Consider the following 14,308-nt stretch of genomic DNA (forward strand, 5'->3'; position numbering starts at 1 on the left):
GCAGTTTGTAGTTTGTAGTTTGTAGATTATAGCTCGTAGTTTGAAGTTTCTAGTTTCTAGGTCATAGTTCGTAGTCTCTTTATTCGAATAGGCAAAATAAATACTATAATAAATAAAACCTTCACTGTGCTGGAAGCTTCCCTTTGTTCTCACCCTGTGAATAAGCTCTAAATTTGCTTCTGAATGGTCAAGTGTTTCTTCGATGTGGGAAGACACATGGATGGGGTTTGCGGCATGGTTTGGAAGCGTGCAAAGGTCTTCTTCCTTCAGTGCCTACAGGCCACAAGCTCTTGTGGAGATACAGGCATTGCAGCTGTGGCTAGAGGAGCAGAGTAGGGCAGAATGGAGCAGAGCAGTGGTGTCACTGCTGGGGATGCTGCTGTGGCTGTGGGCAGAGGGGGAGGGAGCCGGGCTTCTCCAGGGGCTCAGGCGCAGGTGAGTGTCCAGCGGGAAGGCAAGTTCTGCCACGGGAACCAAGGCCAACATGAGGGAGTGAAAACTTGTGCAGTTGGGACCTGCCTGAGCCACTGTGGAGGCCTGTGGGCCTGCTAGGGCACTTCCTGGGGCTGTGGCCTGGAAGAATGTCCCCTAGACTTTAACCTCTCCCATGGTCTCCTGTTTATCGTTTCAATATACATTTGATACCGTGATTATTGAAAATCATTTACTTTGCTATGTTTGGTGGTAACTGACGGTATATTTGACTACCATTTAAATTTAAATTTTAGTTGCACAATATTTGATAGACTTCCTTTCTCAGTTTTCGTGTTCCGCCCCCGCTTCCCTGAAACCACGATCCCTGGGAAGGACAGGCCGGGAGATGGAACCTGCTCAAGAGCACAGGCGAGCCACCAGCCATCTGCCATCTCCCCTCCTCTTCTGACCCCTTGCCAGGACAGCACCGGCCATGGTGTCCTGGATTCTACCCTAACCCACTTTCTGACTGCCCTCAACCCTGCCCGCACTTTCCTCTTGTATTAGCAGTCCCCCATTTTTGCTGCAATACATGTGTCAGAGATCAGCGCTACAATAGAAGTTGAGAATAAAACAGCTGGAGGACCGACTCTGTTGCCCCCACAGGAGTTCTGTGCCCTGCACCACCGGAAGGTTCCCCCATTCTAGTCCCCCATGAAACCTTTTCTTTTGACTTGTGTGTTTGCTGAAGGCCACGCGGGAAAGGTTCCACCATAAGTCTTTTGGCTTTGATTTTCTGTTCTCTTTTGTTTTGTGGGTAAGTGAAAGGGAATGAAGTGGCGGGGAGCCATCTGGGAGTCAGGGCCCGAGAAGTGAGGGAAAATGAAAATTGTATTTTCTTATTGTTTGCTTATGTCTGCAATATCAACCCACCTGTTCATTTTAATTCCCAAGTTTAGTTAAAATCTACTAAGTATTGTGTTGGTTTTAGGTATAAGAAGATATTATTTTTACTATGATTGTTATACCTTTCATTTTAAATAAAACAAAAAAGGGGGAGTGTGGGGGTTTGTCCTGGAGGGCACGGGCCAAAAATGACCACACAGCCACACATCAGACAACAATGACCAACACCAAGCCTCAGGAGAAGAGAAGCCACAACGGATGACAGCCAGAAAACTTATGGTGAGCTGATCATGAAGTGGAGAGGACTCTGGGGCCAACTGGGAGTGGCCATGCAGATCAACAGCCTGTCTGAACCCGTCAGGGCACAGGGAAAACAGGTGATGGCTTTGGGATGGGCACCCAAGCTGCCAACACTATCCCCCAATGCACCATCCAGCACCAAGAGAAGACTTGCTGAATTTTATCAGTATTTCATCCAATTACTCTTTTATTTTTTTGTTTTTTCTTTTGGCTAGTTTCAACTTCTGGACATAGTCCTCTCATTCCTTTGAGATTTCTACCTCTGCTTTTCTTTGCACCTTCCCCTCCCTGATTGCCAGCTGAGCTATTTACAGATGGCTTTTCTCACCCACCTGGTACCTGATGTGTGTGCCAGCACCAAAATAATTCTCCTTATTTTGCCCCTAACTGCCTTCTCTTTGGGCCACTGTCACAGCTGGCAAAGCTTCAGTCTTTCACATGTGTTTTTTGGCCAGTAAGTGGGTAAGGGCTGGCAAAGCAACTTCCTAAGGCCTCCAGAGCAATGCACTGCAAGCCAGACCTGTTCTCTTTCAGGCAAGGCTTCTCTGAAAGGACTTCAGAATTCCCACCATGGAACTGAGGCACTGTTGACAGAGCACTAGACTGTGAAAGGCTTTGAAAGGGGATAGGAAGCTCAGCTTGCAAATGAGACCAAGAGGAGGTAGGGTCAAGAGATGTGGTGGCCACACATCCCGAGGTAAATAGCCTTTGGCTTTCCTGGGGCCTTCCCCCACATGGGGCTCCCACTCACCTGGCCATTTAGGAGCTGGGTTAGGGGCTCCAGACACAGGTGTGGAGCCTTTGGTGTGCCAGGGATCAGCGGCCACAGCTGGGCTGGGATGCAGGCCTGGGGGTGTGGGGTGTGCAGAGTAGGGCATGGCCTCAGCAGAGCAAGGCTTGATCTGCCCCTTTCCCCACCTACAAGCGCCTGAAAGGGCTTGAGCCAGCAATGTCCTCCAGTGTCTCACAACAAGGTTTGCAGGTTCCTGTGCTTCTTGGCTGTCAAGACTCCAGAGATTTGTGGCTGGATATTAAGAAGCTTGCACATTTGCTTCCCTCCCAAAGAGGCATCCTGAGCGTTGTTTTTTCTTTCTAAGGCCTTCCCTCCTTTCTATGTCCTCTTCTTGAGGTAGTCCTGGGAAAGCCTCTCCTCTCTCCCCTTCTCCACCACAATGGAGGGGGACAATGGAAAAACCAATCTATGAGAAGCTGAGAATGTTAGAGTTATAATGTAGTGGGGGGGGGGGGGGGGGGGGGGGAAAGCAGTAGACGACAATAGGAAGAAAATTGTGCGAAAGAGGTAATGGCTTAAGCAAGAAAGGTGCAGTGTCACACGGGGCCCCTGGAGCAAAGACAGGATGGCCAGGGCTTCCAGCATGGTTCTGATGGTAGATGGGGGCTGCTGGTGCTGCCGGGAGCAGCTCTGGCCCTGCAGTGGCAGTTTGCTGCTCCCTCTCTGCGGCAGTGCTGGTGGCAGTGGCGATGGTGATGGGTGTCTGTCTCTCCCTGCGGAGCTCTGTTTGGCACTGCCGCTGCCATCAGTCCGCCACGCCGGGCGTGTGCGTGGCAATGGGATCTGCCGCTTTGCTGCCTCTTCCTACCAGCCTGCTGGGCTGCACTTGGCTTGGCTGCACTCCCTTTGGGCTTGGCTGCACTCCCTTTGGGCTTGGCTGAACTCACTTGGTATCAGTGTCAGCACTCTGGCTTGCCTTGTTCTGCTGGAGAAGAAAAACAGTCGCACATGCCCCCCTGGCCCTGATGGTTTCAGCTGTGTGTCAGAGCTGTCATTTCAGTGCCACCCATCTCAGCCCTGTGTCCTAAAAATTACTGAGGAAGGACAAAAGTGGGGGGAAAAAATGGTGGTGGTGCTTTGGTGCCAAGGCCTCTCTGCTAGAGTGAGTCAGAGAGAAGGATCCTCCTTGCATTTCCTGTCATGGCGTTTCCCTGCTGAAATCACAGCCACGGCTGTGATGTAAAATGCTTTGAATAAATAGTGCTGAAAGACACATGGCCTTGTCTCTGTACCTAGGAGGAAACTCTAAATGTCATTGAAGTCGTGCTTCTCCCTGTTTGCTCTTGCAATCTCTGCTGGTCAGAGTGACCCTGAGATGCATTAGAAAGTCTCTTTCCCCAGCCCGGCAGTTGAAGAAGGAGTGGGAACTCTTCTGTTCTTGGTCTCAAGGTTGTTTATTGTTTCTTATCTATAATATTCTTTCTCCAACGTGCCAAGGTCTGTCTAGCAGCTTGGGTTGAGGCACACTGCCCACCTCAGAGGCAGTGTTGTCTTTTTATACCCAAAACTATGTGTACACTATTTACAATAACTTCCCAATACCTATCACCTATGTGAGACAGTGAACTTCTCCTCTAAACCAATCTAAAAGTGCCAACATCACTCAGAAGATGGTGGCTAGGAAGAAGGAGGAAAAAGGACAAGGCACATCCAAATTCCTCCATCTTGAGACCCCCGAGCTGTCATTTTCAAAACCTCAAAAATCTATTTTTCACCTGGTGACAAACTACCTATTATTCAACTTAAACTCTTTTGACTTGTAATTCTTCATATTAAGATTGGTGATTGTTTTTTCCAAGGGCTAAATCAAAGGCACAGGCATCTTGGGCTCTGTGCCAAAGTCTCTGAGCCCCCGGGCAGCGGCTTGAGCCCTCCAGGGCAGCCAGAGGAATTTCCTGGGTTCTGATAGTTTGCTGCTTTCTAGAACTAAGGGAGGTCCCGCTGGAAGAAGCCTTCTGGTTTTTGCTCAGAAGCAATAGTGGCCAAAGAGCACTAATGTGGTTCCTCACATCCTGCTCCCTTCTCAGTGCTCAGCTTCTCAGTGTGGGCTAGAGGGGCTTAATGTGTTTTTACTCTTAGATGCCTTGAGCAACAGGTGATGGACTAGGAGGGCTTTTTGTGTGGCTTTGTAGCAGAGGAGAACGCTGCACGCTTTTTTTGGCATCATCTGTAGAGAAGGTGTGGTTCTGTGCATGAACTCACAAAGCAGCCCAGGGCACTGCTATTGTGATGTCAGCGGCCGCATGGCAGCGTTGTCAGGCAAAGTTGCTGTGCCGAGGCCCGGAAGGGCTCAGTGTGCAGAGCAGCTCTGCGGCACGCTCACTGCAGGGGAACCTGCTGATCGACGAGGTCTCTGCCAGCAGGACTCTTGAGTTTTTTTGTTTTCTCCCTACAGGCTTTGTCCCTTGCAGATTGAGCAGCACTGCTCCAGCCATGGAGGGAGTGTGTGCTGCAGCTTTCACGGCTTTTACCGTGGCTTATTCCGGCTACTTTTTCACCCACCTGGCACGTAAGTAGACGTTTTTCTTCAGTGCAGCATATGGAAACCCAAATGCCACAAAGAGGCCTTCAGCTGGGTAACACCCCTGCCCACAGCTAAGAAGGGCGTGTCTCTAGCCAGTGGGGCATGGGCAGCATTTGTGATGTAGCCTGCGGGGATTCTGCTCCTGCTGTGCCAGGGCCTGTGGCAATGGAGTCTGGAGTCTCCTCAGTTTGCTGGCTCAAGCAAGACAACTTCCAGGATGGGAAGACTGGGAGAGCTTGGCAGGCATCCTTGTAAAAGCTGTGCACTGCTCTCCAGGACTGAGGCAAAGTCCCTCAGTTCAAGGCTTCTTGTCTGCATTCCCTCATCCCAGCATGTGCCTGTGGAACTTGACACTTCCTGCGCGCTAAAAGAGCCATTTGTTCTGTGATGAAATCACAGAATGAGCTTGGTAAAGGCCTCTGAGATGGACATTTTTGAGGAGTTCTTGTACGCTCCCACACACAGGCGCTGTTCCTGTGCTGTGTCATGATAGGACTGCCACCATGGCTCAGAGGGACTTGGGTGAAGCCTCCCTGGGGAAAGGTTTTCAGTAAGCTCATGGCAATTGCTGCATGCAATGTCTTGAGCAGACTGAAATACAGCAAAGAGAGGAGCTGTAGCCGCTGCTGGGTGAGGTGGGGCAGAAGCAATGACTGTTAGAGAACCACTTGTAGACTTAGTCTCAAGTTTCTATGGGTTGAGTGGCCAAAGAGGAGAGACAAGGTAGACACCAGGCAGTATTTTGTGCTGCTGTTGTCTTGCTTGCTGTGTGCCACAAGGGATGCTGCTGGAGTGGTGTAGTGAAAGCAGAATGCTCTGTCTTTGGGTTGACTTTGGGGTGGGCATGGCCAGCACAGGCAGTTTTCTTAGAGCATCTGGTTCTTTTTCCCTTGTGTGTTGCAGGTCACATCAGCCGTGCCTGGAGAGAATCCGCTCTTTGGGTGAGTGGCAAAGGAGCCTCTGGCCTTGGTAGCATTTGGCAATTGCGGAGCAAGCTGTGAGCTGGGCCTGTTGCAGTCCGGTGCCAGCCTGGCTGGATGAATGAAAGTACAGTCCAGGCCCTTTGCAGCAACAGCAGCAGCAGGAGGACCCAGGGCTGTTTTCTCCCGTTCCTTTCCAGAACTTTTAAGCAGCTGAAAGTGGTGGTTGCCATGATGGAATTTCTCCTGTACAAGAGAGCGCAGTCTCATCTAGCTGGCCCATTCTACTTGAGTCTGAGCACCTTAGAATCCCATTTCTCTGCAGATGCTTTCTCCTGAGTGCATCTGGGTCTAGAGCTGAATATAAAGGAGGTTACGTGTCCCTGACGCTGCTGTCTGTCTGCAGAGCCCAAAGGGAACCTCGGAGCCTCCAGTGGCTGTGTGTCTTCCTGAAGAAGAGGCCCAAGGGGAGGAAGATGCCCAGCAAAGTGTACCTGCTGCAACTGCAGGGCCTGAGCATGCAGCATCAGTAAGTGGCAGCTCTGGGCAGTCCTGTGGCTGGCGCAAAGCATAGCTGCAAGTTTCTGATCAGACAGCACCTCCCGTGCCTGGCTGAAGATGCTGAGGGCTGGAATCTTTCCTGCCCTTCCCGCAGGCAGTGAGGCCTGGAACTTGGAAGTTCAGGGATCACCTTCCTACTGTTCTGAAAGAGGCTGTGAATTTGTCTTAGCAAGAGACAGGAGGTAGCATTAGGATGTCTTGGCACGCTGCTGGGGTACAAGTGAGGCCCTTGGTGGCCAGTGGCTGTGCAGGCTCCCTGTCCCCAGTGAAGAGAGCAGTGCAAAGGTGCAGTTCAGAAGCTTGCAGGATATGAGGAGACACTGTCCCCAGGAGGGACCTGGCCCTGCGCAGACAGCAGCTGTCAGTAGCTAAAGGAACAGCTGAGATGCAGCGGGGCCTGTAGCTGAATATAGGTGAGGTGGTGAATGCCAGGTTCTTTCCTGTCCCTCATGCTGCTGTGTGTCCCCAGAGCAGAAGGGCAGCGTCAGCACCTGCTCTGGCTGCCTCTGCACCCGAGGAAGAGGCTGAAGAGGAGGAAGGTGCTCATGAACCTGCCCCTGCTGTCAGCCCAGGCCCAGAGCAAACATCATCAGTAAGTGCCTGCTTTGGTTAGCAGTGTGTGTGGTGTCATTTTGTCCGTGGTGTAAAAGCAGCCTTTGGATTTTGGGCCTTGAGCTGGAGAAGCGGGCTGCAAAAGCTGAGAGGTGAAGAGCCCTGGCTGTGGCCAGCAGCATCTTCCCAGGGGCTTGCATTTGAAATGGGATGGCAGGGGCACCTCTGCCAGGCACATTTGTGACCTCACTCATTTCTTTTCCCAGAGCTCCACCTCCTCTGTCCTGGCACCTGCAGGAGCTGCAGCAGAAGGCTCTGAAGGAGCCTCCAGTCCCCAAGCTGGCAAGTGCAGCGGGAGCAGCTCGTGCATCTGGAGCACCAGTAGCTCCTCTGGCAGCAGAGAGCAGCTGGGAGAGAGGACAGAGGACAAGTGCCTGGCCATGCTGAGTACGTCCTTTGTGATCCTTGTCTGCTGGAGCAGTGCCCTGTGTGTGCGTGTGTCGGCATGAGCTGTCCCAGCTCCTGTTCCTCCTCAGCTGAGTGCCAGCTCCTGAGGCCTCCACACAGGACCTGTTGTTGTGCTTTGAGGTGGTGAGGGGTCACCGGGGTGTTGCTCCTGCCTCTGAGAGCAGCTCAGCCTGGCTTGGCTTTGCCTGAGCTTCCCTGGAGGCAAAAGGCAAACCAGAGATTGTTTCTGGCTGAGCAGGAGGCCGTGACCCAGCCAATGAGTAGGCCTCAAGGAGCTCCTGTGGGGCACGGCCAAGGTCATCTTCAGAACTCGGCCTGTCCTAAAGGCTGAGGCACCTCATTCCTAAGGCCCAGCACAGTAGGTTGGAACATGAGCTGCTGCTCCTGAAAGGCAGAAGGCCATTGTTTAGGCAAAATTGTCCTGCTTAAAACTGCAGATTGTGCTTCTGCTGGAAGCACTTTGCAATATTCTTGCTGTCCTGCAAAGGGCAGCTGTTGAGAACAATTGATTCCAGGAGCCAGGATGCCTTTGATGTTTGCAAGGATTAAAGCTTTGCTTGAAGGTCACAGAGTGTTGATTGCCAAGACCAGCAAGGTTTTGTTATTCCTGCTGCCCTTAACATTTCTAGACAACAACCAGTTCTCTTGGTTACAGCTTTCTGATCCCTGCATCCTCTGACTGTTTCTGCACGTGCTTAGATTTTAGTTTAGACGTCTAGTTTGGTGCAGGCCATCTGTGCTGCAGGGCTGCTCGTCTTGCTGCTGTTGTTTCTGAGGTGGTGGTGGTGGTGGTGGTGCGGTGGTGTTGTTGTTTGCCGACTGCCTGAGTTGAAAGGGCCCAGAGTCGCAGAGAGTGGGGCTGCCTTTCTGATCTGCTGCAGGGTGGGATCTCTTTTGAAGTGAGCATCTTTCCTTGGGATTTTTACAGAGATGCTGGTGAGCGAGGGAGATCCTGAGGCTGAATACACAGAGCTGGAAACCATTGGCAAAGGGTGAGTGCAGCCGTAGTTCCTTCTTCAAAGGCAGGGCCTGTGCATTTTGCTGGTGTCACATCTCCCCAGAGCGACGTCAGGCAAGCTCCAAAGCTGTTCAGACACTGCGTTAGGATGATGCCTGATGATCTCTCAGTACTGGTCAGCATTTACAGCTGTGGTCCGAAGGCAGGGCGGCAAAGACACCTGGACGCTGGCAATGTCTTTTCTGCGGCAAAGAGCAGCACCTGGCAGATCTCCTGTCCCTCAAGTCTGTTGCACCTGATTGCCGCTCTTCCTAGGAGAAAGCATTTTGGCATGTCTCAAAAGAATACAGAATGCGTGGGAATGAAAGGAGGAGAAACTTTGTTGCCTCAGAGGTCAAGTCAGCAGCTGACAGCTGTCAGGGAACAGCTCTGGGTAACATTTCTTTCCAGTATTTTGCTGAAAGCAAGATTCAGTGGTCTGGATGACCACCACCTAGCCTAGCAGCCAAAAGCAGAAATGAAAGAAGCAGCTCTCTTTTGTAGCTGACGTGGCAAAAGACAAAGCTTCAGGGCAATGGCCAGTGCCAATGCACTCCAGAGGAAAAGGCATCATCTGGCTGATGGCAGAACCCTGGTGGATCCTGTGGGGTTTAGGCCTTTCCTGCAAAGAATCCACCAAGCTGTTCCCTTTGAAAGCCGGCTCTGCTGACTGGAAATGGGACTGATTTGCAACATTTTCCCTGTGAGAAGCCAAATGTACAAGAAGTCTCCAGAAAAGCAGAGTCCTCCAGGTGTCTGGTGCACCGAAGAGAAGCAGCTGACAACAGCTCTGGACTCAGAACGCTGGTGTCCAAGGATCCTGTGTTTTGAGGACTTCTCCATTTGTGTGTGCAGCAATGGAAGCCTTTCCCTGCTCTGGCTGTGGCTGCAGCTATGGCTGGGCACTAACTTCCTTGCAAGCTGGAGAAGGGATCTGTGTCTGGAGGCTTTCCTGCAATGGCTGCTCCGTGGCCTCAGGCTTCTCAGAAGGCCTCGGTAGTGGTGCTTGAGTTTGGCAGACAGGCTCCAGGGAGAAGTGGGAGAAGGCCCAACTGGCAAGTTCCTGGAAAAATCCCACACATGTACAGATACAGAAAGAGAAAAGGGGGGAAAGACCCAGACGAGAATCTGTCCTATTCCATTTACTGTTTGCCCCAGGACTTATTTGCCATTGGACTGCAGTGTCTTGCAGTGGCAGGGACTAAAGGACTTCTTCTTTCTCCGCTGCTGTTTTGTTTCTAGGGGTTTCGGCACGGTGTGCATGGCAGTGGAGACTGCCACAGGAGAAGAGGTAAGCGCCAAGCAGCGCCGCAGCTTCTGCAGCTCTCGAGTGCCCTCCCCTCTGCTGTGAGCTGTGGCTGAGCTTTGGGTGGCCAGGAGAGCTTTGCTGCAAAGGCAGATGAAGTGCAGAGCAGTGTCCGCCCTGCCAAATACAGTGGGGACAGATTTTGTCCTTCTCAGCTGCCCCTGGGAATGCAAGGAGGCCAGAGGAGGACACGCTGGCTGGGTCTTAGTGCCCAGGTGGTGTCTCAGAGCATGGCACTGCTCTTTGGGGCTGCAGGGTTCCTGAGTTCTCTTTTCTGGCTGTTAGCAAATACATGGGAATCGTGCTGATAGTTCTGTAGGCACCTGCAGTGCTGCCCTTGGAACTGTGCTTAGACAGAGTGGTCTGCAAGGAGTCTCTCAAAGGCCTAAGCCCTGCCCATAGCCCGGTGTATATCCCTAGAAGATCATGGCCTGGGTTATTTCGTTTTACAGTCAGGCAGTAATTGCAAAAGTCAGTGGTGTGAAGAAAAGTATTTGAGTGGAGCAAAATGAAAATTCCTGGAGTGAGGAAATGCTAGGATTGTGGTTTTTGGAGGTGTCCTTAATGATGTTTTCATCATTGTGGCATTTTTTCATTGTGAAGTATGTAGGGTTGTATATCTTAGGAGGAATAGCCCTCAGGATGTTTTTAGGACAGCATTTTATCTGCCACATCTCTAACTGTTTGCTTTGTTGTTGTGCCATGGAGAATGCCAGTGACTGCTGGAGTAATGATCCAATCCCCTAGAAGTTCCAATGGTTTCCCAGCAGTTTTGCTCCATTTTTACTGGCACAAAATGGCTTCCTGCTTGCAAGAGGTGTGTGAATGAGCATGGGGATGATAAAGTAAGGCCATGGGAGAAGACTGGCTCTGGGCACAGTGAGTGTTGTTAGACCTCTGCGGTGGAGAGCTTAGAGCGTGTTTCTGCCAGGTTTCCAGGGCAAAGGGTATGTGGCTCTGTGTCCTGGGAGGTGCCCGAGCAGGCGGTCTGATGTCCTGTCACAAGGCAGCTTGGCCCAGCCCAGCACTATCATCCCATAATCACTGTCTCCATGTTGCCCTTGTGGTCCTGTGCCACAGACTTCTTTGGTTCATGGTTTTCCATGTCGTTTTAGGTGGCCATAAAGAAAATTAGTCTCCTGCAAGAGAGCGGCAGCGAACTGTGCCTGAATGAAATCCAGGTCATGCGTGGCAATAAGCACGCCAACCTTGTCAACTATGTAGACAGGTGAGTGGTTCTGCTGTTCTGCTGTGAAAGGTCATTCACATCCTGCAAGCCAGAGGTTCAAGCACTCCTTTGGTGGATGGCAGAGGATGGAGCTGTTCATTCCTGTTTCTGGGCTGATCTACAGTGTCTTGGGAGGAGATTGCATTGGGGCTGCATTACTCTTTCCTGGCATACCGAGTTTGAAGGGCGCTTTCAAAGGCGGGACTTGGCCCTATCTTACTGAGCCAACAGCCTCAAAGTTCCTGTGCTCTCTCCCCATGGTTTTGTTGGCTTTGGGCTTGGATTTTTTTCCCATGGGTCTGAAGTGCTGCCAAAGCACTGTAGATTGTATTTCCCTTGGCCTGTTCGTTGGTGTGGATAGCAAGCAGTGTTTTAGACTGCCCAGAGTTCAAGGCCTGTAGAGCGTAGTGAATGACTGCTCACTTCCTCCTGTCTTCCTCTGAGAGAGACACAGAAACAAGAATCCATCAGGTGGTGTGAGTGCACACCACACCTTCATCTCCAGGCTGTTGTTTCCTCCTTTCAGCTACCTGCTGGACGAGGAACTCTGGCTCGTGATGGAATACATGGACGGAGGTTCCTTACACGATGTCATCAGGGAGACTCGTCTGGCAGAAGGAGAGATAGCAGCTGTCTCTCGGGAGGTAAGGGATAGTGCCTGTGCTTCCCATGCCTTGGTCGGGATGGTCCTTCCAAATGGGTGACAAGGAGAGGAGAGATTTCATCTTCTGAGCCTCCTTGCTGCCTTTCTCTTATGACTGGCAGTAGCAAGAGCATCTGAAGTGCCTGCCAGTGTCCCTGCCCTTCTTCTAGTGTGTTTGTGTTTGCCTCTCTAAACACTTGCCTGGAGCCTGTGTGTGCTGCATTCCTTCCCTGGACGGGCAAAGTTGCTGGTGGCACAATGTAAAATAAGTGGCACAGACAAAGATACACACTGGGCTGTCATGGAGCTCAGCCTCCAAGAGAGCCTTGCACCAAAGGGGTGTTTGCAAAAGCATCCACTCTTGTCTGGCTGGAGAGAGCACAGCCACTGCAGCAGTGCTGCTTCAGTCTGTGGTTGCAGGGCAGTGGCCGGAGGAACAATTGTCCTTTCTCTTTCAGAAGCACACACACCCTCACTTAGAAAGACACTGCTGTCCTTGTGTTGGAGCAGCAAGCTCTTGCCCTTGCCAGCAGCCTGTCGTGCCATGGCTCAGCATGGCCCAGGAATGTTGCAGTGTTGCAGATGTGCCACTTCCCCGCTTGTGGGATGAAATCCACTTAGGCTGGTGTTTCTTTTCCTCTCTCAGTGCCTGCAAGGCCTGGATTTCCTTCACTCCAAGCAAGTGATCCACCGGGACGTCAAAAGCCACAACATTCTCCTGCGTCTGGACGGATCCGTCAAGTTGGGTGGGTGTTGTTGGCCGGGCTCAGCCGTGGCAGGCTGCGGTGTGGGGCTGCCTTTGGGTGACTGCCGGTTCCCTGCAGTGGTGCCTGTGGCAGTCCAGGCTGCCCTGATACAAGTGCAGAGCACAGCCCCAAGGTGCAGGGAGGTGTTGCTGGGTACAAGGGCTCAGGAGTGCCTTTGGCTTGTGCGTGTGTCCCTTCCCAAGCAAGGCACTTACAGTCTAATAGCTTCAGGGCACTAAAAGCCACTGCCTGAAAGCTGGGGCTTTTGCTAACTGGCCAATTCCGTATTTCCTCGGCTGCAGGCCAGAGGAATGGCAGCATGGCCCCTTGATGGCAGCCGGGTTCCACGCTGCCCTCTTGGACATTGGTACAGTGGGGATTTCTTTGCTTTGCTTTCCTCATTCACGCTGGCCTCTTTTTTCTCCTCAGCTGATTTTGGCCTTGCTGCTCAGCTGACCGCTGAGCAGAGCAAACGGAGATCAGCTGTTGGGACCACTTACTGGATGGCGCCAGAAATCTTCACCAGGAAGCTCTATGGCCCCAAAGTGGACATCTGGTCCTTTGGCATTGTGGGGATCGAGATGGTGGAAGGGGCGCCTCCTTACCGGATGAAAACCTCCCGCACGGTGCGCTGCAACTGCTCTCAGATACTGCTGACACCCAAACACAATCTGCTCCCATTCTTCTGCCTGGCAAGCTTGCTAACACCTGGAAATGAGAGGTGCCAGGCTGCATAGTCTCTCGTGCTCCTTGTCCAGATCGTCCCCTTGCCATTGCAGTGCACGAACCGCACAAAAAAATGGTGATGCCTTTTGCTTGAGGGAAGCTTTGACAAAAGGGCAAAGCTGGGCTTTTAGTCCCCATCAGCCAGTGAAATCAGGGGTGAAGGCAAGAGCCTTTGCCTATTGGACTGGCTATGGCTGCCTGTGGCTTTGTGTTCTTTCAGTAGGGGTAGGAAAGGGAGGCTCTGGCAGGGAGTAAAGTGCCACGGGAGAGTGGAGCCTGTCCCGTGGGGTGTGTGTGAGCAGTTTGGGGTGCGAAGGAGACAGGTAGAGCGTGGCATTTCCTTCTTCTCTAGGTTCAAGAGCTGATCAGCAGCGGGGGCAGGCCAAAGCTGCAGAAGCCCAGGCAGCAGTCGGCGTGGTTGCGAGACTTTCTGCACTGCTGCCTGGAGAGGGACGAGGACAGGCGCTGGTCTGCCCAGGAACTGCTGCAGGTAAAAGGCAAAGCGGCTGCAGGCTGCGCCAGCTGCCCGCTGCCAGGGGCTCCTCATCTGCTCAAGTCCAAGGCGTCTGATGGGGCCCGCTCCTAAGAATCTCCCCTCTGGGGGCTTGCAAAGGAAAACAAAGGAGAATCCTGGCCTAGGATGCCTTGGAAGGAGCCTTTCAAGGTCACCTAGACCAAATCTCCTTAAGCTGAAGACATCTGGAGTCATGGATTTGTGGGATTGGGAGCCATTTTGCCTCATGTAGCAAGGTCCTGGATGTGGAGACAGTGGTGCCCAGAATGCCCTCCTTTTCTTCTTTCTGTATCTTTCTGGTAGCCAGAGAAAGCCTGTTTCAGCCTGTGAGGAAAGTACAAGTTCATGTTTTTCTTTTTCTCTTTGGGCAGCATCCGTTTGTAACATCAGCCAAGCCGACCTCCGAGCTGACGCCTCTGATCATGGCCACGCAGCAGTTTATGGCCAACAGGAGATACTAGCCCTGGAAGAGGCCATTGTTATTGTTTGCACTTTTTAGTTTGTAGATTATAGCTCGTAGTTTGTAGTTTGTAGATTATAGCTCGTAGTTTGAAGTTTCTAGTTTCTAGGTCTTAGTTCGTAGTCTCTTTATTCGAATAGGCAAAATAAATACTATAATAAATAAAACCTTCACTGTGCTGGAAGCTTCCCTTTGTTCTCACCCTGTGAATAAGCTCTAAATTTGCTTCTGAATGGTCAGGTGTTTCTTC

General features: G+C 51.8%; 1 protein-coding gene across 1 annotated transcript; it reads left to right on the forward strand.

Moving 5' to 3' along the window:
- Nucleotides 1–342: 342 nt before the first annotated feature.
- LOC139589423 (serine/threonine-protein kinase PAK 3-like) lies at nucleotides 343–14,059 on the forward strand. The gene is made up of 13 exons (XM_071425894.1): nucleotides 343–435; nucleotides 5,841–5,878; nucleotides 6,264–6,386; nucleotides 6,888–7,010; nucleotides 7,237–7,316; nucleotides 8,367–8,430; nucleotides 9,678–9,726; nucleotides 10,857–10,969; nucleotides 11,496–11,613; nucleotides 12,259–12,358; nucleotides 12,788–12,984; nucleotides 13,437–13,574; nucleotides 13,970–14,059. Exons 1-13 carry the CDS (start codon nucleotides 343–345, stop codon nucleotides 14,057–14,059), a joined length of 1,326 nt encoding a protein of 441 aa, XP_071281995.1.
- Nucleotides 14,060–14,308: the final 249 nt, after the last annotated feature.

This window comes from Agelaius tricolor, unplaced genomic scaffold, assembly GCF_023055355.1.
Source record: "Agelaius tricolor isolate 1412-34295 unplaced genomic scaffold, bAgeTri1.0.p SCAF_4, whole genome shotgun sequence".
NCBI classification, from domain to species: Eukaryota; Metazoa; Chordata; class Aves; order Passeriformes; family Icteridae; genus Agelaius; species Agelaius tricolor.